Source organism: Lontra canadensis, unplaced genomic scaffold (assembly GCF_010015895.1).
Source record: "Lontra canadensis isolate GAN:19392208 unplaced genomic scaffold, GSC_riverotter_1.0 scaffold7, whole genome shotgun sequence".
Classification (NCBI taxonomy): Eukaryota; Metazoa; Chordata; class Mammalia; order Carnivora; family Mustelidae; genus Lontra; species Lontra canadensis.
Window position 1 is genome coordinate 13,337,964 of NW_022631001.1, and position 23,811 is coordinate 13,361,774.

The window sequence follows — 23,811 nt, forward strand, 5'->3', positions numbered from 1 at the left end:
TCCCCTTTCCAGAAGCAGAGGAGTGTTTGTAAGAATCTCTGTACTTAATTGCTACCAAAAGGCAGCACCAGCCTTTGCGTGCCCTTATCCTTAGAGAGCTGGAGAATAGAAGTGCTTAAGATGCCATGGGCCTTTTGGGCACTGGATCATAAACTCTCCCAGGGCAAGAATGGGTCTTCATGTCTTTATTCTCAGAGCTCAGTGTGGCACCTGCATTGGATTGAGCTGAGCCCCATGATGCCCGGAATCACCACATGTGGGGCTCCGGGACATCCATCCCTCAGCTCCTCCTAAGCCCTGGTCAGAGCCAGGCTCCAGTGGAGGGAGGGGTGGCCCCATAAACGTCTCATTTCAAGATGGAGGAAGGCAATGATGGTGAGTGGGTTGAGGTGACCTATGAACAACTTCACTGTCACCCGGGGGCATCTCTGTGGTCTCACTTTCAAGACCCTTCACGGTTTGACTCCTGCCTGACTTCCTGTTCTCTCCTTTCATGTGACCAGCATCTCCTTGTTCCCCACACAACACCCACACCCTCCCCGCCGCTATCCTGCCTCTGAATTTCCTTTCGTATCAAGCTCCTTCCTCCGCACTGTACCCCCTGTCCAAGGGGTGGCACATGGGTCCTCTCTCCCTTACAAAAGGTTACCCTACAGGTAGTAACTCTCCCTTCTCTCAGTCCCACTGCCCTTGTGCTGCTCCGTACCCTCAGTCTCCCCCCAGAGTCATTAATTCAAAGTAGGCATGTTTCATCTCTTTTTTTGCCCCTTAGTCCTTTAAGGCCTGAATCCATACAGATTTGTGATTACAGATGAGCAGAGGATCTGGCCTCGTGTCTGCCAAGTAGCTGCTTCATAAATATGTAGTGAAGGAATGAGTAAATGAATATCTGTCAAAATCGTAGTAATTTCTACCACCGTCAGCCTCACCGGCATCTGTTAGCAAGTAAGCCCAAGCTAGCACATAGTATGCCTCCAGCGATTATTTGCCAGATCACAGTGGTAACCCCAGGACAGCCTGAGATCCCTCCGGGGTTCATAGGAAGCAGTGACCCCAGCAGCTGCCACAAGAGCCCTGCCCTTTGCAGGCTGGACTTGCTGTACCCCAGGAGCCTCGAAACCCTGGGCCTGTGTTTGCAGCATGAACACTCGTCCCTCATGGTCTCCTTTCAATATGTCCCTGTGCCCAGATCTCGAGCTGGGAATATTTGCTTAGTTTCATGGAGGGGGAGTGACCAGATATGGTTTCCCTCCAGCTGTTTCTGCAGCCCCCACCCTAAACCTCCGAATGGGGGGAAGGTGTCCGCCCAGCTCAGTGGGGCTTCTCACCAGCCCTCCAGGGTTGAGGACAGGGAGAAGGACTGCCACCTGCCATGGACTGAATCCCTTGGCCCTTATCCTGACCAGCCTTCCATCCCCCAGCCAAGGAGGTGGGCGCCTAGTTGTCAGGCCTGATGGGAGGAGTGACAAAACGAGCACTTTGTCACGAGAGGCATTTCCCTGATTGTTTCCAGGCTGTGGTGGTGACCGACGGCGAGCGCATCCTGGGCCTGGGAGATCTGGGCTGCTACGGCATGGGCATCCCCGTGGGCAAGCTGGCGCTGTACACGGCGTGCGGAGGGGTCAGCCCACAGCAGTGCCTCCCCGTCCTGCTGGATGTGGGCACCAACAATGAGGTAATGCACTGCCCAGGCCCGGAGCCCTGGGGCCAGAAGCTGATGGCTGGAGGTGGGGTGGGGGAGGCACTTTTGAGGGACAGTTATATCGACACAGCGTTGGGACATTTCTTTCCTGGGTCCCCCTCGCCAATGCCCTTCCCTTTGGCTGAGAGGTAGGGACCTTTCTCCTCCCTGCCTTGGCCCAGCCCATTCCTTTTCCCCCAACTACTGGGTCTCCTGGCTCTCCTCCCTCCTCAAGGCCCTCTGTGCCCTCCTTGACCCCAGCTTGGGCCTTGTTTGCTTGCCCACTCTGTGGCCCTGTGTGGCCTCTCTCTCTGATTCACTAGTGAAGAGGGTCCCTTGATCCAGGTGACAGAGGCTGCTAGGCGGTATTTTTCCAGCATTGTAGAGGTAGACTGCCTCAATTAAAGAATTAAGGCTCAAAGCACCAGGGCCAGGGGCTGAAATAGCTCAATCAGTCAGGTTGGTCTTGCAGGCCCAGGGAGAGAAGGTGCCCCAAGCTGTGGGTGAGATCCTCCTACAGATTCCACATGGTTTGGGATTTAAGGAGCTCAAACCACAGGCAAGAGTTTGCTCCTCCAGGTACCATCCTGGGCCATGGGGTTTGTGCATGTCTGCAGGCTCTGCTCTGGGTCTCTGTGTCAGGGGAGACAAAACACTGCCCAAGAGTTCCTTCTTAATGATGTGCATCTCTGAGTTTAAAGTTGGTGCAAATTCATCTTTTTTAAAATGGGAAAAAAAATTGAGAAAATCAGAGAAGTGTTAAAAATATCAGTTATACACCAGTACCAATCATGCTTTCCATTTTGATATATTTCCTTGCAGCCTTTCCCACCCCCCCAAACATTTATAAAACCAAAATAGGGTTTATATTGAATATATAGCTTTGTATATGCTTTTTGAAACTTTATATGTATGGAATTTTCTCCCAGGTCATTAGCCATTACTGCACAATGTCAGCTCCCTGGTGTGTCATAGTTTACGAAGGAAAGCTCCCACAGCTGGATACTCAGGTTGCTTCTTGCCTTTTTGCAAATACAATCTTTACTCTGAGCCCATGTTTGCACATCAGTCTTTGTTTCCGTGTGTGATCATGTACTTAGGATGATTTCCTAGAAGCAGAAATGCTGAAGCAAAGGGAGTGGTCACTTTTTAGATTCTTGACTCACATTTGTTGAAAAGGTTATCTTATTCGCATTCTGCAGTGATCTTTCTCAAGACACTTGCCGTGTCTCTGCGTGGCCATCCCCCTATTTCTAAACAAGAGTGAGCACTGTGGCTCCTCGGGTGGAATGATGCTTATGCGGGCTTTAGCCACAGATGCCATCAAGTGAGAGGACAGCCAGGCACACGTCACTTAAGAGCTGGGAAATCCTAAGGGGTGGGAGTGGGGTGAGAGAGGACAAGGGGAGGGGGAGAAGGACTGCCCTGGGAAGTGGGACCCTGGTCCTGACAGTACGGGCAGCCAGGTGAGTCCCCACACCTATTCAGACTTGATCTCCTCATGGTACAACGAGGAACTGAACCAGAAGTTTTCTGAGGGTTTCTGCCTCTAAAGCTCTTCTCCATATGCCTCCCCTCCAGCCTAGGAGACAGAAAGCAGGGTGGCAAGAGCAGTCTTCAAGGTCTGCTGTGTGCTGTGGTTCTCTTCCCTAGACCGGATGCCTGGGTCCTGCTGAAATGGTCCCTCGGTCACAACATGCACTGAATCATGCCAGCGAGGATGAGGGTAGTGAATTTTGTTTTGATTGTTCCTCTCATCCAGGTCCTCTTGCTGTATTCCTCCTGGATTTAATAGAGACCTTGACTCACTCATTCCTAAAAGCTGGCTCCAAGCAAGACTGAGTCTGAGGCTAAGGCCACTGTATCCCCTGGAAGGGCGTGGGTTGCCTCTAGCAGATGCCTAAGACCCCGTGTCGTTGAAGGTCTAACACTGCAATGATGTGCTGACCTGAGAGCTAGCCCCAACTTGTAATAAAGCCACACGAAGACAGGCAGGAAGCACAGAGTAAGTCATGGCCAGACACTTTTCACAGGCCATACCCTGTTTAAGCTTGACAACTCCAAGAAATGAATTTGCCCAAAAAGATCTGCCAGGAGTGGCAGGGCCGTGATCCTCGTCTCTGCCCTCCTCTGCCCACACCACACCTGACTGCCTGAGTGCCTGCGGCTTCAGAAGTAAAGGTCATTTCATGATTTTTAGAATTTTTGCTACTAAAGTAACCCAAACGCATTATTCAGAATCTTGAAAGGAAAGGGAAATGGCATCTCTCCCACCATGATCCGTCCGTGTTCCTTTCCAATATTCATCTATGCATCAACATAGATGGAGTAATGTGCCTGTATTTTTGTTCTCGGTTTTTTTTTTTTTGATTAATGTTATTTTATGAACATTTTTTATTTATTTAGCAAAAGTTCACTGAATGTTTAGTAGGTGTCAGGCACTCTGCCTGGCATGAGGGAAATACGCGAGAGCCAGGGCGTGGGCAGGATATTCTAGTCATCAGTGTTTCAATGCCAGCACCTGACTGACCACTTTTAATGGCTAACATGTTCCTTCTTCTCCCCATGTCTGCTTCTCCCCCTGGGGCTTTGGGCCTCTGAATCACTTCTCCCTCCTGGGTGTGGAAGGGAGAGCACTTTCCCTGGGGCTGCCCCCTCCTGTCAGGAAGGACCACAGTAGTCCCCAGCTGAGAGCAGGCACACGCGCCCCAGGGCAGGGGAGAGAAAGCAGCTCCCAGCACTGCAGTGTGCCAGGCCTAGCTCGAGGCCGTTGTGGATTTGAATCTCATTTCACTCTCCCCGCAGCTGTGTGAGATGAGGAAACCAAGACCCACACACGTGAGCTATACACCTCAGGCCCCCCAGTGCTGTGTCAGAGCCAGGGTTGGAACCCGCTCTCTGGCTCTGGAGCTCCCTTGTCCACCATGGCTCACAGCTTCAAGGGGTTAGGTGTTTTGTGTTATAGACTTGGTGTTGAAGACCAGAAAAGGAGGTGCAGGCAGGGGCCCCATGCATGCACAGGCCCAGGGGTTACCGATGCCATGAGCACAATCCTCCTGCCCCAAAGAAAGGCAAACTCCCACCGGACCCTCTTCACAAAATTCAAGACACAAAAATCCAGAGTTACAAAGTGGCCAATGTTGGGAAGATGGTCATTGCGTTCTTGTTCAAATGCAGTTACCATGTGATCTCCCACACTATAGTTTTGTGTTGTTGTTTTTTTTTTAACTGAGTCCATTTGCAAGATTTCCTCCTCCCTGGAAGTCTTGGGGTGTCTCTCCCTCAGAGTAAGCCAGAGCGATAGGAGAGAGACGCTTAACCTCTCATCCAGGTGTCCATACAGGGAGGGTGCTGTTTGAGGAGCTATGGTGTCAGGATAACTAGACTGTCTGTATGTGTGTGTGTCTCTGTGAAAACGCCTGAGGCTACAGGAGCTCTGAACAGAGTCAAGGACAACAGCCCTTGATGTTTCCTATTGAAGGAAAACATCTGCTCTCCACCGCCCTGAAATTCTGAGTCACTCTTACATGCCGACCCCAAGGAAGTTTGGAAAAATAAATATGTGGGGCAGCGAGCCCATGAAAAGGGGCTATCCCATGATTAAGTTCTAAAGGGACAAAGTCAGGGAGTCCCCCACCACCAGATAAGCCCGCCAGCTGGCGGCCTCGGTGGCTGTGCATGGATTGATTTATATCTTTTCTTTCATCCACATGCAGCCAGATAGTGTCACAGGCTGCCCACATTTGAAGGGGTCTGAGCTACAGTTGACCCTTCACCAACACAGTAATGAGGAGTGCTGACCCACACGCAGCTGAAAATCCATGTATGACTTTCCAGTCCCCAGAGCTTAACTACTAATAGCCTACTGTGGACTGGAAGCCTTACCGATGCCATACATAGCCAGTTAGCCCATATCATGTGTGCTGTATGTATGATGTGTGTTGTACAGTATGTATATACTGTACCATTACCATGAAGTAAGCTGGAGAAAAGCAAGTGTTATTAAGAAAATCACAAGAGAAAAAACATTTACAGCACTGTACTCTATTGATTGGGAGAAATCCACAGATGAGTGGACAAGTGCCACTCAAAGCTGTTGTTCAAGGATCAGATGTGCTTCTCATAAAACCCCTCATTTCACCCAGGAGAAGGGGCACAGAGCAGAAATAGCTTCCCCCAGGTCTGACTCCAAGCCCAGTGCTCACGACACTCTGCATGATCGGTCCTGCAGGGCGACACCCGGCTTGGCTTTAAGGTGGCCTCTGAGCCTTAGCAGGCTTCTCCTGGCAGAAGTCTTGAGCCTTGATGGATTCTTCTTTTTTTTTTTTTAAGATTTTATTTATTTATTTGACAGACGGAGATCACAAGTAGGCAGAGAGGCAGGCAGAGAGAGAGAGGGAAGCAGGCTCCCTGCTGAGCAGCGAGCCCAATGCGGGGCTCAATCCCAAGACCGTGAGATCATGACCTGAGCCAAAGGCAGAGGCTTTAACCCACTGAGCCACCCAGGCGCCTGAGCCTCAGTGGATTCTAATGGGTGGATGTCTTTTTGGAGAGACATGGGGACAGACTGTCCACAGAGCCCAGCCACCGGGGCCCTGGGGGTGCTGTTGGAGTCCCGGGGAAGCATGGGTCTGCCAGCAGAGCTGGGGTTGAAGGGCCATGTCCACCTCACAAGAGAGTATCATTACCGCAGCTGATGAACAGCCTGCACTGGGCCTGCGGTGCTGTCAGACGCGCTCGCTCTGTGTGCGCGTGATCTTCGAGGGCACCCCTCCAAGGATCTTCGTAGCTGACCCCTGGGCTTAACGGAGCCCCTAAGACAGAAGGGTAGGCAGGCCTGCACCCAGAGGGAGAACTTGTGCTGTGTCTGCAGCGTGAACCTAATCCCAGGACCTCCCCAGTCCCCCATGCTCCCTGAGGAACCTCTCCGTGGGCCTGTCGCTACAGGAGAGAAGTATTTTTCCCAGCCAGCAGCTTCATCTCTCTTCCCGCTTAAAGCCAGTGCTCAGCAAGTATAGGGCAAGTAAAGAGGAGGAAACCATTTTTGTTTTCCATGACAATTGTTCTCCAAGGAAAACTTAAAATCACAGACCAAAGGGACAGAGCCTAAATTTGGACCAATGTCTGTCCATCTCCAAAGCCCAGACCCCCTTCTGATTCTAAAGCCAGACCGGCCTGAGGGAGCTCAGAGGGGGCACCCTGAGCAGGGCTGCCCAACTGCCCGCTTTCAAGATTCTACAGACACCTCCTGCCCGCTTTCAAGATTCCTTCTGCCTCTCCCGCGAGGGCCACCAGATTTAGCAAAGAAGACTAGAGGATGCCAGTTCAATTTAAATTTCAGATAAATAGCTAATTGTATTTTTGCAGATGTCCCATGTACGCTCCATGCAAAACTGTGGAGACATAGTGAGGCTAAAAAAAAATTCTTGCCGATCTGAAATTTAAATTTAACCAGGCATTCTGTATTTTATCCAGCAGTACTTCCTGCTAAACACTTCTAAGCATTCATGGGAGAAAGTCAAGGATTGAGGAGGGCCGCAAGGAGAGAGTCCAGGCCGGTTAAAGGTCCCACACCTTGCTGGTGACCGTTCTGATGGCTGCGTCACTCAGTGGGACAGAGGGCAAGACGGGGACTTCTGGTTTCATGTTGTGCCGACACAGCCAGGAGTGTCCTCCGTGTGCTGTGGGCCCAGCTGGCGGGCGACAGCAACTCCAGCTTCCTTTCTGGCTGTCCCTGTTTCCCTGCCTCCTCTACAGGATCACAGCCTGCATCTTCCCTGCCACAACTGAGGTCCTCCAGAGGACCGGGCAGGGGGTGCGGAACAACCACCATGTCTCCTGGCCCCCACAGCATGGAATATTGGGGGAAAGGGGCCCTGTCCTGAGATCCAGTCAAAGCAAGGCTCCATTTCAGCTCAGCCACTTTCTGGCCAACTCCACCCTCCTCGTCTGTAAGGTGGGGATGAGCATAGGGGGTGGAAGGATCAAATTACTTTTGCTTCAGGAGTGAATTACTTGAAAGTTCTATACAAACAGAAGGAGCTCGTTTTTAGTATTCTCTCCATATAGAAACTTTCTTTCCCACGTGTGTATGTGTGTGTGTGCTTAGGTAGGAAATATTTCAGGCATAAAACGTTTCAATATAAGGAGTGCTTTAAAGCTGTCAGAGCCACCTGTCTCTCTCAGTGGTAACCTATTATGGTTGACCTTTGATTTTCAACACGGATATACTGAGAAGTTTTTGGAAAATCCTAAAAGTCTTCAATGTTCCTGGAGATTTTCATTTGCCCCACAAACCACACATGCAGCACCGAGAAATTGCCTTTTTTGCTGCCTGATGTAGCAGTGATCCCGATCCGTCGCTGGGCAACATTACAGGTTACAACTCACTGTGGCCCCTGGAAGTCTCTGTAAGAACTAAAACTGTGAATCTTCCCTGCAGGTGTCAGGAGTGATACCGGCTTTATGGTTTCTGTGTGCACCCTCTGGGCTGCATGTGTGTGTTTCAGAGTTAAGCTACATCTGCGTAGTTTTGCATCCCGCCTTTCTCACTTTTGATAATCTCATGCACATGAGTCCAGGTAGCTGCCTTATCTTAAAAACCACCAATTTTAATGGCTTTCCATCAATTTTAATGGCTTTCCATCAAGGCATCACATTTACGGTTCACCCTTGGCTGGAAGTTTGCTGCCTCTAAGTGGTTTTCAGAGGGTCACCTTGAAGGGGGCATGTGAGGGTGAGCACCAATGTGCCTCCTGTCATCCTTCAGCTCACAAACACACAATCCTGCCAGGGCGGAACCCTAACCTGTCTCAAGGAGGGAGAGTCCAGGGTGAAGAGAATGAGAAATGAAGGGCAGGGCCCACCTTTTTTTTTTTTTTTTAATTTTATGTTATGTTAGTCACCATACAATACATGATTAGTTTTTGATGTGGTGTTCCAGGGTTCATTGTTTGCATGTAACACCCAGTGCTCCATGCAATCCTCCGTGCCCTCCTTAATACCTATCACTGGACTGACCCATTCCCCACCGTCTCCCCTCCAGAAGCCTCAGTCTGTTTCTCAGAGTCCACAGTCTCTCATGGTTCATTTCCCCCTCTAACCCCCCCTTCATTTTTCCCTTCCTTCTCCTAATGTCCTCCATGCTATTCCTTATGTTCCACAAGTAAGTGAAACCATATGATAATTGACTTTCTCTGCTTGACTTATTTCACTCAGCATAATCTTCTCCAGTCCCGTGCATGTTGTTGCAAAAGTTAGGTATTCATCATTTCTGATGGAGGTGTAATATTCCATGGTATATATGGACCACATCTTCTTTATCCATTTGTCTATTGGAGGGCATCTTGGCTCTTTCCACAGTTTGGCCATCATGGACACTGCTACTATGAACATTGGGTTGCATGTGTCCCTTCTTTTCATTACATCTGTATCTTTGGAGTAAATACCCAGTAGTGCAATTGCCAGGTCAAAGGGTAGCTCTATTTTTAATCTTTTAAGGGACCTCCACACTGTTTTCCCAAGCGGCCACACCAACTTGCATTCCCACCAATAGTAAGAGGGTTCCCCTTTCTCTACATCCTCTCCAACACATGTTGTTTACTGACTTGTTAATTTTGGCCATTCTAACTGGTGTAAGGTGGTATCTCAATCTGGTTTTGATTTGAATCTCCCTGATGGCTAGTGATGATATTTTTTCATGTGTCTGTTACCATTTGTATGTCTTCTTTGGAGAAGTGTCTGTTCGTGTCTTCTGCCCATTTTTTGACATGATTATCTGTTTTGTGTGTGTTGAGTTTGAGAAGTTCTTTATAGATCTTGGGTATCAGCCCTTTGTCTGTATTGTCATTTGCGAATATCTTCTCCCATTCTGGGGGTTTCCTCTTAGTTTTTGTTGACTGTTTCCTTTGCTGTGCAGAAACCTTTTATCTTGATGAAGTCCCACAAGTTCATTTTCACTTTTCTTTCCTTTGCCTTTGGAAACGTATCTTGAAGGAACTTGCTGTAGCCAATGTCGAAGAGGTTACTGCCTGTGTTCTATAGGATTTTGATGATTTCCTGTCTCACATTGAGGACTTTCATCCATTTCGAGTTTATCTTTGTGTATGGTATGAGAGAATGGTCGTCAGCAGCAATAGACGATCTGTACATGTATGTGACTGCATCCACTGATTCTGTGCAGGGTGTATGTGTGAGGAGGTAGAGAGAAGTGGGGAGGGGTCCAGGGGCAGACAGAGAAGAGTGTGTGAGCGCTGTGACAGAAAGAGCTGCAGGAGGTAGAGTAGGGGTTACCTCCACAGGCCGGTGTTCAGATGGGCCTCTTTCTTGACCTGAAATCTCTGGTGTACGATCTACCCTTGTGCCCTCAGGGACTAGTGCAGTGCCAGGCCCATGGAAGGTATTCAGTAAGCTTTCTTTGAGCAAATAAAGTGTTTTCTAACTCAAGTCCAGATCAGTGGCTTTGGACAAGACCCAATACCTCAATCTAGATGCTGCCTGGAGCGGTTCTCAACCAGGGACACTTTGATCCCAAATAGACATTTGGCAATGGTTAGAGACTTTTCTTTTTTTTCTTTTTTTTTCTTTTTTTTGGTCACCAGTGGGGATGCTGCTGACTTCTAGTGAGACCAGAGATGCTGCTAAATATTCCACAGTGTGCAGCTCAGCCCTCCCATCCAAGAATTCTAAGCCCAAATGTTAAGAGCATCACTGTTGAAAAACCTTAAAATAAACCCAGAGCACCTGCAGCCAGGATTTAGGAGACTTAGTCTGAGAGGATTTTCTGTATCAAATCATCCTTGGTTCCTGAAGTTGGAACCACCTAGGAGTCCCACCTCAGCCGATGGTTTAGCCTCCAGACCCTTCCAGAGATGACACCTGACAAGGCGGTGGACAGCCCACTTCCAGCTGCCTCCTCCCTTCTGCTCTCTGGTCCTTCCCGCTGAAGCAGGACTGTTGGGCAAACGGATGCTCTCGGTTCCAGGAGCTGCTCAGAGACCCTCTGTACATCGGGCTGAAACACCAACGCGTGCGTGGGAAGGAGTACGATGATCTGCTGGACGAGTTCATGCAAGCCGTGACGGACAAGTAAGTGGGTCATCTTATTCCTTTTGAAAGAGGACTCTGCAGAGATAGAATGACTCAAGTCAACACTGATTTCAGCAGACACACAAACAAGAGGTAAGAAATGCATGTTTCTCTGGGTGGTCTGAAAATTGCAACTTTACCCCACGTCTCTGGCAGACACAAAGCCAGTGGATTTGTTCTGTGGAGAACCTTTGTGAGCCGATAAGAGAAAGAAAAGGGCCAATGATTGAAGGCTCGTGACTGGGCGGTGGTTACATGTCGGATGTCCCAGGAAGAAAACCCCCTTGGCTGAGCTGTTCTGGTCTCCTGGCATGAACAGGGATGTGGTGAGTGGTGGAGAAAAGAAGTGTACCCATCTGACAAACTGGCTTTGGAAGGCAGCTTGCCACATGAGCCATCTTTTTCCACCCGTACGTGAGGACCCGATGGCGTTAATTAGCCATCAGGGAGGCCACATGGGCTGTCGGCCTGCAAGATTTATGAGGTGTCATCTGCGCACTGGTGTATGTGATAATTGGCAGCTTCTGCCCCATCACCTGCCCCGTCTGTCTGCCATCACGGCCACACACACACCCTGCTGTGGCTGGAGTGGCACAGGGATGGAGTTCTGGAAACAGTGCCTCCCCCAACCCACATTTAGTCTGATGGGCAAGTCAGTGAGGATAGAGTTTTGGCAACTCAGCAGGCCCCTGCAGACCCAGCAGGTCCCCTAGTCTCTTGAAAACCTCCAACCTTTCTCACTGTCCCAAGAGTGCCCAGGTCATGGCAGGGCTAGCCCGGTCGTCATTGGCAAAGGCCTCCCTTGACTGCGCTCCTCGGAACAAACGGAAGCAGTAAGCTGGGGAGGGCGCCGCTCCAGCATCTGCAGCTTTGGGGGCAGGAAAATTGGATTTGACTCTTGACCCCACCACATCTAGGTCTGTGACGTCATGGAGCAGGTGACTGAGTTTGTAAGTCTCCTTATCTGGGGATAAGAAGCAAGCATTTTATCATTGTAATGGTTTATTGTTGTTGTTTCCTAAGATGAAAGAAAATAATACTGTTGTTACATGGGATGGGAAGGATCTTATAGAAAAGAAGTCATTAGGAAGGGAGTGTAGGGTAGGGGGGCCAAAGGTCCTGCGTGAGAGGATGAGGATCTGTGCACACCTGGAGGGCTTAGCCTTAGACAGGAGCACAGATGTGTTGGGGTGGGTGGACAGGGAGCAGAGCGCTGGGCACAGGTGCAGGCAGGTGGGGAGATGGGGTGGGGATGTGTGGGAGGCCCACTGATTGAGGGCAAGGTCATCCACTGAGAGGGAGGATAGGGGCGGAGGTGGGGGAGGTTTAAGCCTGGAAAAGGTATGACCCACAGTGTCCAAACTAGGGCACTAGGGGATGATTGCTGGATGGCCCCCTGGGGCCCCCAGATCTGCCCCCCTGCAGATCGCTGGTCATAAATTTAACGATTTCTGTATTTTTCTCTAGCCAGTTTCAAGTGTCTGGATGCAGGACAGGAAGAGGCAGAGAGTAGGATTTTATCAGGGTTGGATTTTGATAGGCAAGAGAGAAAAAGAGAAAAGAATTGTGAGTATATTCAAGGGGCTGATTATGATGATGTGTCCTGGGGTGTATGCTGAGTAAGAAGGGACATGAGGACATTGTGGGCAGGAGAGGGGACCGTGGCATGCATGATCAAGGGATGGTAAGTCCTAATGAGGCTTAGGAATGATTGGGTTGGGTAAAAGGTAAAATGAGCTAGACAGAGAGGAGGTGGCCATCAGGAAGTAAGGTGTTCACAGCTGAGATCATAGGGGAGGCACTGCTACTGAGAAGTAACCACCAAAGCAGCAAACTGAGGGTCAGCTGCATTAATAGAGGCATAGCATCTAGAACAAGAGAGGTGAATGTCACAGTTCATGCTCCTCCTTGCAGACCATCCTCAACACCACATTCGGTTCCAGACTGGCTATTGTGAGGGTTGTAAAGACCTTGTGTGCCATTGGAGAGCAGTCACCATGACAGCAAGGGGAGAGAAAAGCTTAGCCTAGTGGGGAGAGGACTTAAGGACTTCTCTGTCCATATCCAGATATCTGAAAGCTATTCTTCCAGAAAGGGGCTCCTCTCGTTTCCGTGTACCCACAGGGAGAAGAACCAGTTGGTAGAATGGCAAAGGAGGCAGTTTTCAGCTGAAAACAAATCAGAGCTATCTCACAGCACACCTGACTCTCTGTGGGAATGAGTTCTCTGTCACAGAAAGTGTTCAAGTGTAGGTTGTGGGTGGTGCTGTTACAGGAGGAAAGGTAAGCCTCAGAGACTCTTTAAGATGCCTTTCTACCCCGGGATTCTATTCAGACCACACAAGATCCCTGTGGGGCTGGCAAGGATAGGTATTACTGTACCGTTTCATGGAGGAGGACACTGGGGCCCCAGGAGTCTAAGGAACCGGGACTGCAGGGGGATCGTGGGTGCTGGCCACACAGGCAGTCTGCTTTCCACCCTGCTGAGTTCCCTGCGGAGGAAGAGAAGGGGGATGCGATGGGCTTGGAGAGCCCGGTTTCTGCCTCCTGTGCCCCGGGCGCGCTGCAGCTCCAATGAGTCAGAAGTCATTCCACGATTCCCCAGAGAGAAGTCTCGCTCTTCGTGTGAGGAGGTTAGGTAAATGAGTTTGTGAGAAGGGCTCCCATTTATCATCAGAATCAGCTGCCAGTCTCACAGGCAAGCAGGCAGTGGGGAGGTCTGGGGAGGGGCACGCATCAGCCAGGAGGAATGTGTCCTCAAGTGGAAATGATGATGGGTTGACAGCTGCTTGTTTTGACTGTCTAATAAGCTAAAGCAGATGTTTCTGTGGATACTGTAGGTGGGAAATGAGCTGGTCTCCCCAGGCACTCTGGGGAATATTGTAGCCCCAGGATGGACTGCCTGGAAGCGAGAGGATGGGGTATGAGTCAGCAGCCTTGAAGCCAAACACAATGTATTTTAAGAAAGCCCTTCTGGAGATGTTGACTCCTGCCTTCAACTTTCTTGTCTTTTTCTAAACATCCTGCTACTGAGAAGCTCCACCTCCTTGCCCCTGTCCACTAACGGGGCAGAACTTAAGGGTTTTGGCCCAGAGAAAGAGTCACTGTGGCTCCATTACTATCCTGGAGTCTGGCCGCTGGGGAGGGCACACCCAGACAGAAGGAATCTCCGCGGGCTCAGAGCTGAGACAAAGCCTTCGGTTCCCCTGGCTCCCAGGGTGAACATAGTCATTCCGGCATCCCTGCTCTCTCTCTCTCTCTCTCTTTCTGCCCTGCAGAACTGGAACCTGGTGCCTGAGTCACACACTTTCCCTGGCCCTTTCCACTACCATGTGTTTTTTTTGTTTGGGTTACTTACAGTAGAACTGATGGGAACAGTCTGTTTTCCATTTGTACCTGTGGCCTTAGCCCCGTCTGCTGCCTGGACAGAGGGTGAGGTCAGCAGCAGCTCCTGCCTTTCCATGGGCTCAGGAGGGAAGCCACCCCCTTTCCTCTGGCTCCCAACCCTAAAATAGAGGTTCCTAAGGTGCTGGGAGGAGTGATAAAAAAGAAGGTAAATGATAGTTTAAAAAATAATAACAAACCTGACTTTAAAAAAAAATCATCTGCTTTTTAGCACCAGGAAAATGTTCTTTTTCAGTCTCTGCATCTATATATGTCTGGTTCTCTCTCTCTTTCTCTCAGTCTCTCTCAATCTCTCTCTGTCCTTCTTTGTCTCTCTCTCTCTCTCTCAGAGACACACAGACACACACACACACACACGTGCACACACCACCCTACATTTGATACCTGAAGTTCACACCAGAGTAAGACTGGCACAATAAAATGTCCACCACATTCCACTATGAAAGATCCTACAAGATCACAGATCCTACCAGATTCCAAGAGGTGGGAGAACACAAGACAAAAATCCCAGGAGGCATGGTCTATGGGGCATCACTGTCCCCTTGCAAACCCAACATCTTTTCATGTGACAACATTTCTTTAAAAAAACAAAAAACAAAAAACTTTCCCTATCTCTATTTTTGTTTTGTTTTTTTTTTAAGGATTTTATTTATTCATTTGACAGAGATCACAAGTAGGCAGAGAGGCAGGCAGAGAGAGAGGAGGAAGCAGGCTCCCCGCTGAGCAGAGAGCCCAATGCGGGGCTCGATCCCAGGACCCTGAGATCATGACCTGAGCTGAAGGCAGAGGCTTTAACCCACTGAGCCACCCAGGTGCCCCAACATTTCTTAATACAAAAATGAGAAAGGGAGACTCTCCCAAAGATAAAAAAAAAAAATTACTAGATTGCTCCAAGATCCACCCACTGATACTGACTTGTTAAGAGGCTACCCATCCAGCCCCCCTGTGCTTTGCTCTTGGAGCCAGAAGGAAGCCTTAGATGGCTTCACCTGCCACCACTGGCTCTCTTGCTCCCTCAGCCTCTGTCATGTCCCCCACATGTCATTTTGTGAGAGCTGCACGCAGAGACTTTACACGCTTATTTCCCTAGTCTTGAATGTCCTTCCATTTTCTTTTTTTTTTTAAAGATTTTATTTATTTATTTGACAGAGAGAGACACAGTGAGAAATGGCATAGAAGCAGGGGGAGTGGGAGAGGGAAAGCAGGCTTCCTGCTTAGCAGGGAGCCCGATGAGGGGCTCCATCCCAGGACCCTGGGATCATGATCTGAGCCAAAGGCAGATGCTTAACTACTGAGCCACCTAGGCAACCCCATCCTTCCATTTTCAGGGCTGTTTCCTTCCAATCGATTCAGGCTTGGAGATGGGTCCACACCCAGGCAGCAGGGTCGCACAAGGCAGGATGTTGGTGCTGAGAGTCCTGCAGGAAACTAGGAACCTTCCGGGGGCTACTCCGCCCTCAGAGAAGAGCCAGGCTCTGCTGGGCAAGTCCGGCAAACGACAAAGAGCTTGTGTGGGGAAAGAATGTCTCTTGGAAGAAACCAAAACACGAAACCTTCACCACGTGTAGATTTAGGGTCTGCATTTATAAGATACACATGGTTCAGAAATGAGTGTAAATTATTGTGTCCTGCCAGCGATTCGGTTGAAGAACCTTCCTGGCAGAAGGCAGAGTCACACTTCTCTGTGAGGACACTCCCACAGGCCATGCTGTGTGGAATTCCTCGAGGGGAAAAACAACTCCCCAGTGAAAATAAATTCATGATTCACTATAATCCACATGAAAACAGTCTGCACTGTGGGAAAATCAGATACACAACTAGTAGAAGAACCCTAGGAAAAGGAATATTCTCAGAAAGAGTAGAGAGTAGCTCTGCTTAATATATTAAAGAGATACTTTTCACAAGAATGAAGTAATAAGGAAACTGCACAACATTGTAGAAAAAAAAAACAAAGAGCAAGCAAATTTGAAAAAGAACAACAACAACAAAAAAAACCTTCTGAAAATGGAAAACAGACTCGTAGAAATCCAGCAGAGCATTAGGGCAGGACACCATCAGAAAATCCATGTCCTCAAAAGTAGTGCCTGGAGGAGGGCACTTGGGTGGCTTAGCATGATCCCAGGGTCCTGGGATCAAGCCCCACATCAGGCTCTCTGCTCAGCGGGGAGTCTGCTCCCCCCGCCACCTGCCTCTCTGCCTGCCTCTCTGCCTACTTGTGATCTCTGTCTGTCAAATAAATAAATAAAATCTTAGAAAGAAAAAGAAAGAAAGAAAGAAAGAAAGAAAGAAAGAAAGAAAGAAAGAAAGAAAGAAAGAAAGAAAGAAAGAAAGAAAGAAGGAAAAGTACTGCCTGGGGCATTTCAGAGACTCTCCATTCTTCTGCCTGATTATCCAGAAATGAAATGGGACACCAAGGTGTTTTATCTGGAAAGATTCATTCTCTTTCTTTCTTTCTTTCTTTGAAGATTTATTTATTTATTTGAGAGAGAGAATGGTGGGGGGCAAGAGAGAAAGCATCCTCAAGCAGACTCTGCACCAAGCAGGGAGCCTGACATGGGCTCAACCTCACGACCCTGAGATCATAACCTGAGCCGAAATCAAGAGTCAGACACTTAACCCACTGAGCCACCCAGGCGCCACTCAGGGAAGATTTTTCTGAGCTGCTACTGATGACACAGCATCTCTCAAGGGAAAGAAAAGGTGGATAAGACTGGAGGCCCCAGGTCCAAGCCTCCTCATTCCATGCCAGAGGGGATATAGCAATTCCAAACAATCCCATGGCATGGTCCTTTCCTCTCACTTTCTCTTTGTCTCTCTTTCTCTGTGTCTTGTTCGTTCATACACACACACACACACACACACACACACACACACACACACACAGACACACACACGGTTTCTTCTTATTCTGCCACATGCATTTTATTAGGTTAACTAGGTTGTTTTTTGATAAGGTTGGATAACTGGAAAACTCTGAAAAACAAAAGATTTCATCAAAATAAGGTCTATAAAGAAAAAAGTATCTGGATGCATCTACACCAAGCTGGTAACAGTGCCTGTAGTTAAAGGATGAAGTTGCCTGGAATTTTTGCTTCCCTAGCCATTCATTTCTATATCATTTGATTGTGCACTAGCATCTCTTTTATGACTAGAAAAAATAATGAATTTTTTTATGATGAGTTAAGCATCAATTCTTTCCCAGAAATAGTTCTTTGTATTAAAAAACAAACAAAACAAAACAAAACAAAACAAAAACAGTCCATTAAAGAAAGAAAGAAGCAAGCAAACATCCCACCCCATCTCCCTCTGGTGAATTCAGTGCTGGGCTAACCTAAGCTCCTGCAGACAACAAAGCAATTCGCATGCATTATGTCATTTAATATGCTAATCCTATTAAGTAGATAATTTTTATCCTGTCCCACTAAAATAGAAGTTGCAGGGAGGGATCTTTGACTGTTCCGTTCACTGTTACATCTCAAGCACCCATCACAATGCTGAGTGTGCTTTGGATTGTCAATAAACACTTGTTGAATGAATGCACAATTTACAGATGAGGAAACTGAGGCATGGAAAGGTTGGGGAGCTTGTCCAAGGTCACACCTCTGGTTAATGGTTGACCAAGCTGTGAACGGAGGTAGTCAAACTCCAGAACCCACCCTCTCATTTGGATACTTTCTGTTTCTGTTCTTTTACATGAAAGACAGTCCAACATACTCCAGACAGCTTCTTGATACAATAGGCAAGGAAGATAAATGCGTGGAAGGTCTTTTGGAAGCTATCCGACTTAGCATACTCTTCCCAGCTTGTGCTAGGGCAGGGTTAGTGCCCTGCCCATCTTCACCATAAGGGGAGCTCTGGAGGAATCAGCTGTCAACTCCCATTTTCAAAACTCCGCAGCTGTCGGCAGTGAGGAAAACACCAACTTTGTGTTTGCTTTTTATTTTTATTGAGATATGATTGACATAGAACCCTGTGTAAATTTACGGTGTGTGACCGGAATTGATAAATATATTGCAATACGATGATCACCGCAGGGTTAGCGAACACCTCTGTCACATCACATAATTATCATTTCTTTTTTGTGATGGGAAAATTCTCCAGCACCTGGGTTGATTAGCTGGCCCTTCTTGGTTCTTCCTTCTTTAATCACCAAATGGCAGGTGGTCCTGTTGCCCCATCACTCACCAGGCTGGGAGCCCCCTCCAAGTCCTTTCAGAAACTACAAGCCCACCCCCATGCAGTCATCCCCAACAGGAAAAGCTGAGGTTTTCTGGCGCTAAGCTTCTGGTGGTTTTTAAATGGTAAACAAAGGAAAACCCCTAAGCTTATGGCATCCAGACTACAAAGAAAGTTTCAAGATTTTATTTTAATTTTAAGAGCTTGTAAAGAGCATGAGCGTTCACTCCCAGCCTTGATTATAAGGTTTCAAGGGAGTGTTCCCATTCTGAGTCCCTCTTAGCAGAGACCGTCACTATTCAGTATTTTCATGTATATACTGAATTTTAGGAACAGCTTCTGCTGTTCGAGCTGTGTCTTACCAAATTTTCCCACCCAGGGCTCCCTAGGACTGTCATCTCACAATCTTAGAATACCAGAGCAAGAAACAGCCGGTTCACTTGACCCGACTCTGTCCCTTTACAGGTGGGGAAACTGAGGCCCAGGAAGAAAATTATTTCCCCATGGTCAGATAATGATAAAGACAGTGGGAAGTCAAGGGGAACCTACCCATTTGCTTGCTCTGGATCGCATAATTCCTGAAATTGCTTCCAAGCTTCCTTTCAGCCTGTATTTATCATGTGTTTTCTCTGTTCCCCAGTGGTGGCCAAAACAAAGAGTAGACCTGTCCTGGAGAAGTCCTGTTTCCTGACATTGTATTCTGGACACAAACAATTATCAGAAAGTCGTTCTAAGTAGCATTTGCTTATTTCTTTGTGTTTAACCATATATGCGTTCATTCAGAGGACAGATATTTATTCAACACAGTGAGAAGTCAGAAATAGACTTTGTCTCAAGGACTTTATAATTGATTAGGGAAAAAAAGAAATCTCTCCCCTGAGTTTGTGTAGATCTAGCATGCGCCTGGCCAAGGGCTCTGCCTGCAGCGTCGATCAGGGTGGCTGGGGGAATGCAGTGGTCAAAGGCCTTGGGACATTGGGTGAGATTTAAAAGTCATGGCCTTCTTCCCAGAAAAGGAGCTGGCCACTCACTTTTACGGAGTACCCACTCTGTGCTGGGGGCTTTAATTATCACAGTGCCCTTAGAGATAAAGAAACTCTGGCTCGAAAGGTTAAGTAACTTGTCCAAAATCACCCAGCTAGAAATTACAAGAGTTTGGACTTGCCCCAAACCCATGTGAGTCCGAAACCTGAGGCAGTTTACAACAACCCCCCCCAGCTCTCCCTGCCTGGCTGGGAAGTCCCACCTGTGTTAACCTGAGCAGCGCAGGTATAGGGAGCAGCCTGAACGGAGGTGACCCAAGGCTACTTTGCTGCTGTGGCCTCTGGAGGAACAGCGTGTGGCTCCAAGGGGAGCTGTCATTTTATGGATGTGCGCGGCGGGGCACTCGGCGGAGGGACTGTTCTCCGCCCTCGGTCATTCGTGCTTCCATTCCTTCCCAGCACCGACTGGGCCGGGCAGACAGAGGGCACTGGTCTTGCTTGTTTGCCCAGCACTGGAGGCCGGAAAAGGAAGTCATTCAGAGCTCCTTCTTGAGCTTTTGTGTCCCACAAGGGCAAATAAGACCACTCCCTTCTCTCAAGGACACTGCCCCATGCTGCTTTGATCTAATCTGTCCCCTGACCTAGCCGAGTAGTTCCTTTTCTCCCCCCTCCCCCACCCCTGACGCAGTGGCTCTCTGCTGTCCTGAAAGCCCAACACACGGGACCAGGATTTCCAACCTTATTGTCCTCCCCCCCAGTCCAGTGTAAGTCAAGGTAAAATTTAGCCAGGTTTGTGGGGGAGGAGCAGTTGAGACGCTAAGGAGGTTGAGATGTGATGGATGTGGCAGTCAACCACCTGAAGAGAGCGATCACAAAGGGCCACGCTGGTCAGAGAAGGTTCGTGCGATCTCAGTGGCTTTATGACAACTCAAATGTACAGCATCTGGGCAGATCAGAGCTGGTGTAAATGCTGATACCCCTGAACCAGCCAGTAGGTTGGTGGCTAGGAAACATGCACAGGCTTTACAAGCAGAGGGTTGAGAAGTGACGATGCTGTGTCCTAGAGGAGAAACCCAGTGCTGACCTCTGACCTTTGAGAGGCCAAGGAATCAGCAGACGGGCCACCATCCTCTTCCTAGCACTGGGATTTCTGTTGCCATTTGCATGCATGCCCAGGAGCTCAGACAAACTGGGAAATTGAGGAGGAAATCCAAACTGTTCCTGAAGTGTTTTCTATCTGGCTAGGGGTGGCCGTCAGAGCAGCGACTGAGGAATGGCCACATTATTCTGGTCCTTTTGCTTAGAAGTTGCTGCTTCCTGTAACTGTCTTGTTACTCAATGGGAGTTTTCCCCATCGGGCCAGAACGCCAGCCACAGGAGCCAGCCAGTCTGGCTGCCAGAGCCCAGCACATCAGGGGGATCTCCCAGGGCCGGACCTAGGAAGGGAAGGGCCTCAGAGGTCCACCCTCACCTCCTGGCTGGAATCCCTTCTACAACTTCTGTGCCAAGTAAAAAGGACCACACCTTCCAGTCGCCAACTTCCAATGACCACAGCATCACTTCCAGCGACTGGTAGCCTCTTTCCATCCAGTGTTTGAACTGTGCCGTAGAGAGCATTGAAATGTGGGTCCTTCCAATTCCCACCTGTTGGCTCTGCTCTTTCCCCCAAGGCCACATAAAATAAGTCTACTTTAGTCCTTGTCCACAGAACAGAACAGTTCTTCATGTCTTTGAAGATAATAATGATGCCTCATTCCACTTGGCTTTCTCTTTTTCAGGCTCAGTATTCCCATTTTCTCCACTCCATGGTTTCCAATTTCCTCGCCTACAGAATAGTTTCCCACCATGCTTGTGGTTCCCTTCCCAACTTCCCAACCCCCTGCAGAATGAGTCACTCCCTTGTGCACATTGGGGTGGAGCTGTGGTATAAGGGCTTCATATCCACCCCTCCACGACGGCGGGGTCCCAGAGGGAGGGACCATGTCTTCATCACACTCTAACTGGTTCCTACCTCCCCCATTTCCCTGGGATCTCCCCCAACCCTGCTTCTCTCACCTCTCCTCCCCACTAGCTCCTTTACCTTATAGGCACACCCCATCTCAAAAATGAATCCATCCTTCAGTCCCTTATCCCCCAATGGCTCTCACCCCTCCTTCATAGCCAAGCTTCTTGAAACTGATAATCACTGACCTTTCCTCCCCTTCCATTTACCCTTTAACCCCCTACAGCATGGTTCCCCCACCACACCACTCTACTGAATGTAGTTTGGAAAAGGTCACGGTGATCATCTAAACACCAGCCTCCATAGATACTTTCAGATGTCCTTTTCACTTGACATCCTAGCAGCATCTGACATTCCTGACCATAGCCCGTCACGTGGCTCCTGTGACAGCTGCTCTGCTGGCCCACCATCCACCTCACTGGCTTCCCCGTGGGCTTTCTTTTGCTGGACTCTCTTTCCCTCTGCTCCTTGGACATACATGCATCCCAGGGCTCTGTCCTTGACCCTGCTTCCTGTGCACTGCATGTGCTCTGCCTGAGACCCTCATCCAGTCCCATGACTCTGACTGGTCACAAGGCCCTGAACTTCATGCTCTTGTCTGTGGAGCCTCATGGAGCGCCTAATGCTTTGGGAACATGTCCACTCGGACATCCCAGCACCTCAGACTCAATCCACATGTGCCAAGCCTGTCTCACCAAGTAAGTTTGCTAGTCTTTCTCTATCCCCAACCTCAGTGAGCAGTGGACATCCCTGTCCCCCACCCTGGGCTTCCCGTTCTCCTTCATCTTCTGCACCTGGCCTGTTAACGCATTCCTGCCGTTAAAAACCATCCCCTCCCTGCACACTGCGCCTGTGCCATGCTACGCTTTATACACATTATCTTACTCAATTCTAACAGGACTGCAAAAGAGGTATTGTTAGCCCGCTCTATCATCAGTGAAGACTGAAATTTCGATTAAATAACTTGCCTAAGGTCACACATTTATTGTGCAATGGAGCCAAACCCATCGATCCCAAAGTTCTTTCCACTCCCTGACACTCTGCCAGTCTTCCTTCACACCGTTTAGCCTGCGCCTTCTGTCCCACACTGACCGTGCTGCCTGGCTCCAGGAAGACTCCATGGTCTCTTGCAGGAGTTGACCTGTCTTCTTGCCTCTAGTTTGTCCTCCCAGCTGTCCACCCCATCTTCCACTGTACTGTGACAACGAACTCCCTAAAATACATGCACTTTCTTGCCTCCAGCCCCTCAGTGGGGCCCACTGCCCTCCAGACTGTCTAGACTCTTTAAACAGGCCTGTACCCAGGCTGGTCTCCCCCCGCTGCCCCCCTTTCTCCACACCCTCCACCCAAGCTCCAGCTCTGTGTATTTTCCTGCAGCTCCAGGAAGGCCTCCTATTCTCATCCCACACGCACTTGTTATTCCTCCTACCTGAGATGCCGTTCTTCCTCCCCCACCCACACAGCCTTCCGTGAACCCCTGCTCTTCCTTCAGGCCACACCTGTGAAACCCTCACTGCCCCTCACCACCCTCCACCCCCCGCAGAGCTGCCTGTTCCCTTCAGGACCTCCCCATACCTAGCACATACCTTTATTATTACCCTGGCCACAGTAGGTTACGATAGCTTCTTTATTTTCTTGGGTTCCCATCAGACTGAGGTTCTTGTATTTGCCTTTGTGATCTTGCAGGTAAGGTGGTCCCTTGTTCACAGCGGACACTTAGACATGTTTGCTGGATTGGATTTTTAGGTCATACCTAGGATAGATCCTAGGACAAAGGGGATATTCTGCTGAATACGTTTCTTAAATAATTGAAACAGAGGGGCACCTGTGAGGGTCCATTTGTTAAGTGTCTGACTCTTGATTTCAGCTCAGATCATGATCTCGGGTCGTGGGAGATCATTCCGGGTACAGAGCCCACTTAAGATTCCCTCTCTACCTCTTCCTGTGCCTTTCCCTACCCACCCCCCATCTTTCTCTCTAGAAAAAAAAAATTGAATTGTAACACAAGGTGATATATGCTATGATAAAGATATACCCAGAGTGTCACGGCAGTCCAGGGAAGAAAAGAATTAGTACTACCCTGAGGATAGGGAAAGCAATGGCACAGGGACGCCTTCCTATAAGAGGTAACATTTAAGCTGGACCTTTCAGTTTGAGTAGGAGTTGGTCTGGGTGAAAAGGGGCCTTCTAGACCCTTGAATAAAAACACAGAGCTATGCAAGGACCCACGATATTTGGGAGACAGCAGGATGTGTCCAGGGTATGGGAAGACATGGGATGGGCAGGGGTTGGGCATTAAGGTTGGGGCCAAAGTGAGTACCAGCCAAGGTTTTTGGACATAATCCTAAAGGCAGTGGGAGCCCCGTATGGATTTTCAGAAAATAAGTGGCCTGCACAGATTTGTGTTTAGAAAGACAAGGAGGATGGATTGGGGGAAGGGGAATAAACCTGGGGGAGGTAAGATTATTATTGTAGGAT

At 48.9% G+C, this 23,811-nt stretch overlaps 1 protein-coding gene across 2 annotated transcripts in view; it reads left to right on the top strand.

Annotated features, from left to right (window-relative positions):
* ME3 (malic enzyme 3) overlaps window positions 1-23,811 on the top strand; it is a 212,662-nt gene that overhangs the window by 139,281 nt on the left and 49,570 nt on the right. For both annotated transcript variants that reach the window (XM_032852862.1, XM_032852863.1), the window contains exons 6-7: window positions 1,514-1,675; window positions 10,665-10,768. In XM_032852862.1, coding sequence (XP_032708753.1) covers window positions 1,514-1,675; window positions 10,665-10,768 — 266 coding nt within the window. The remainder of the gene's footprint in view (window positions 1-1,513; window positions 1,676-10,664; window positions 10,769-23,811) is intronic.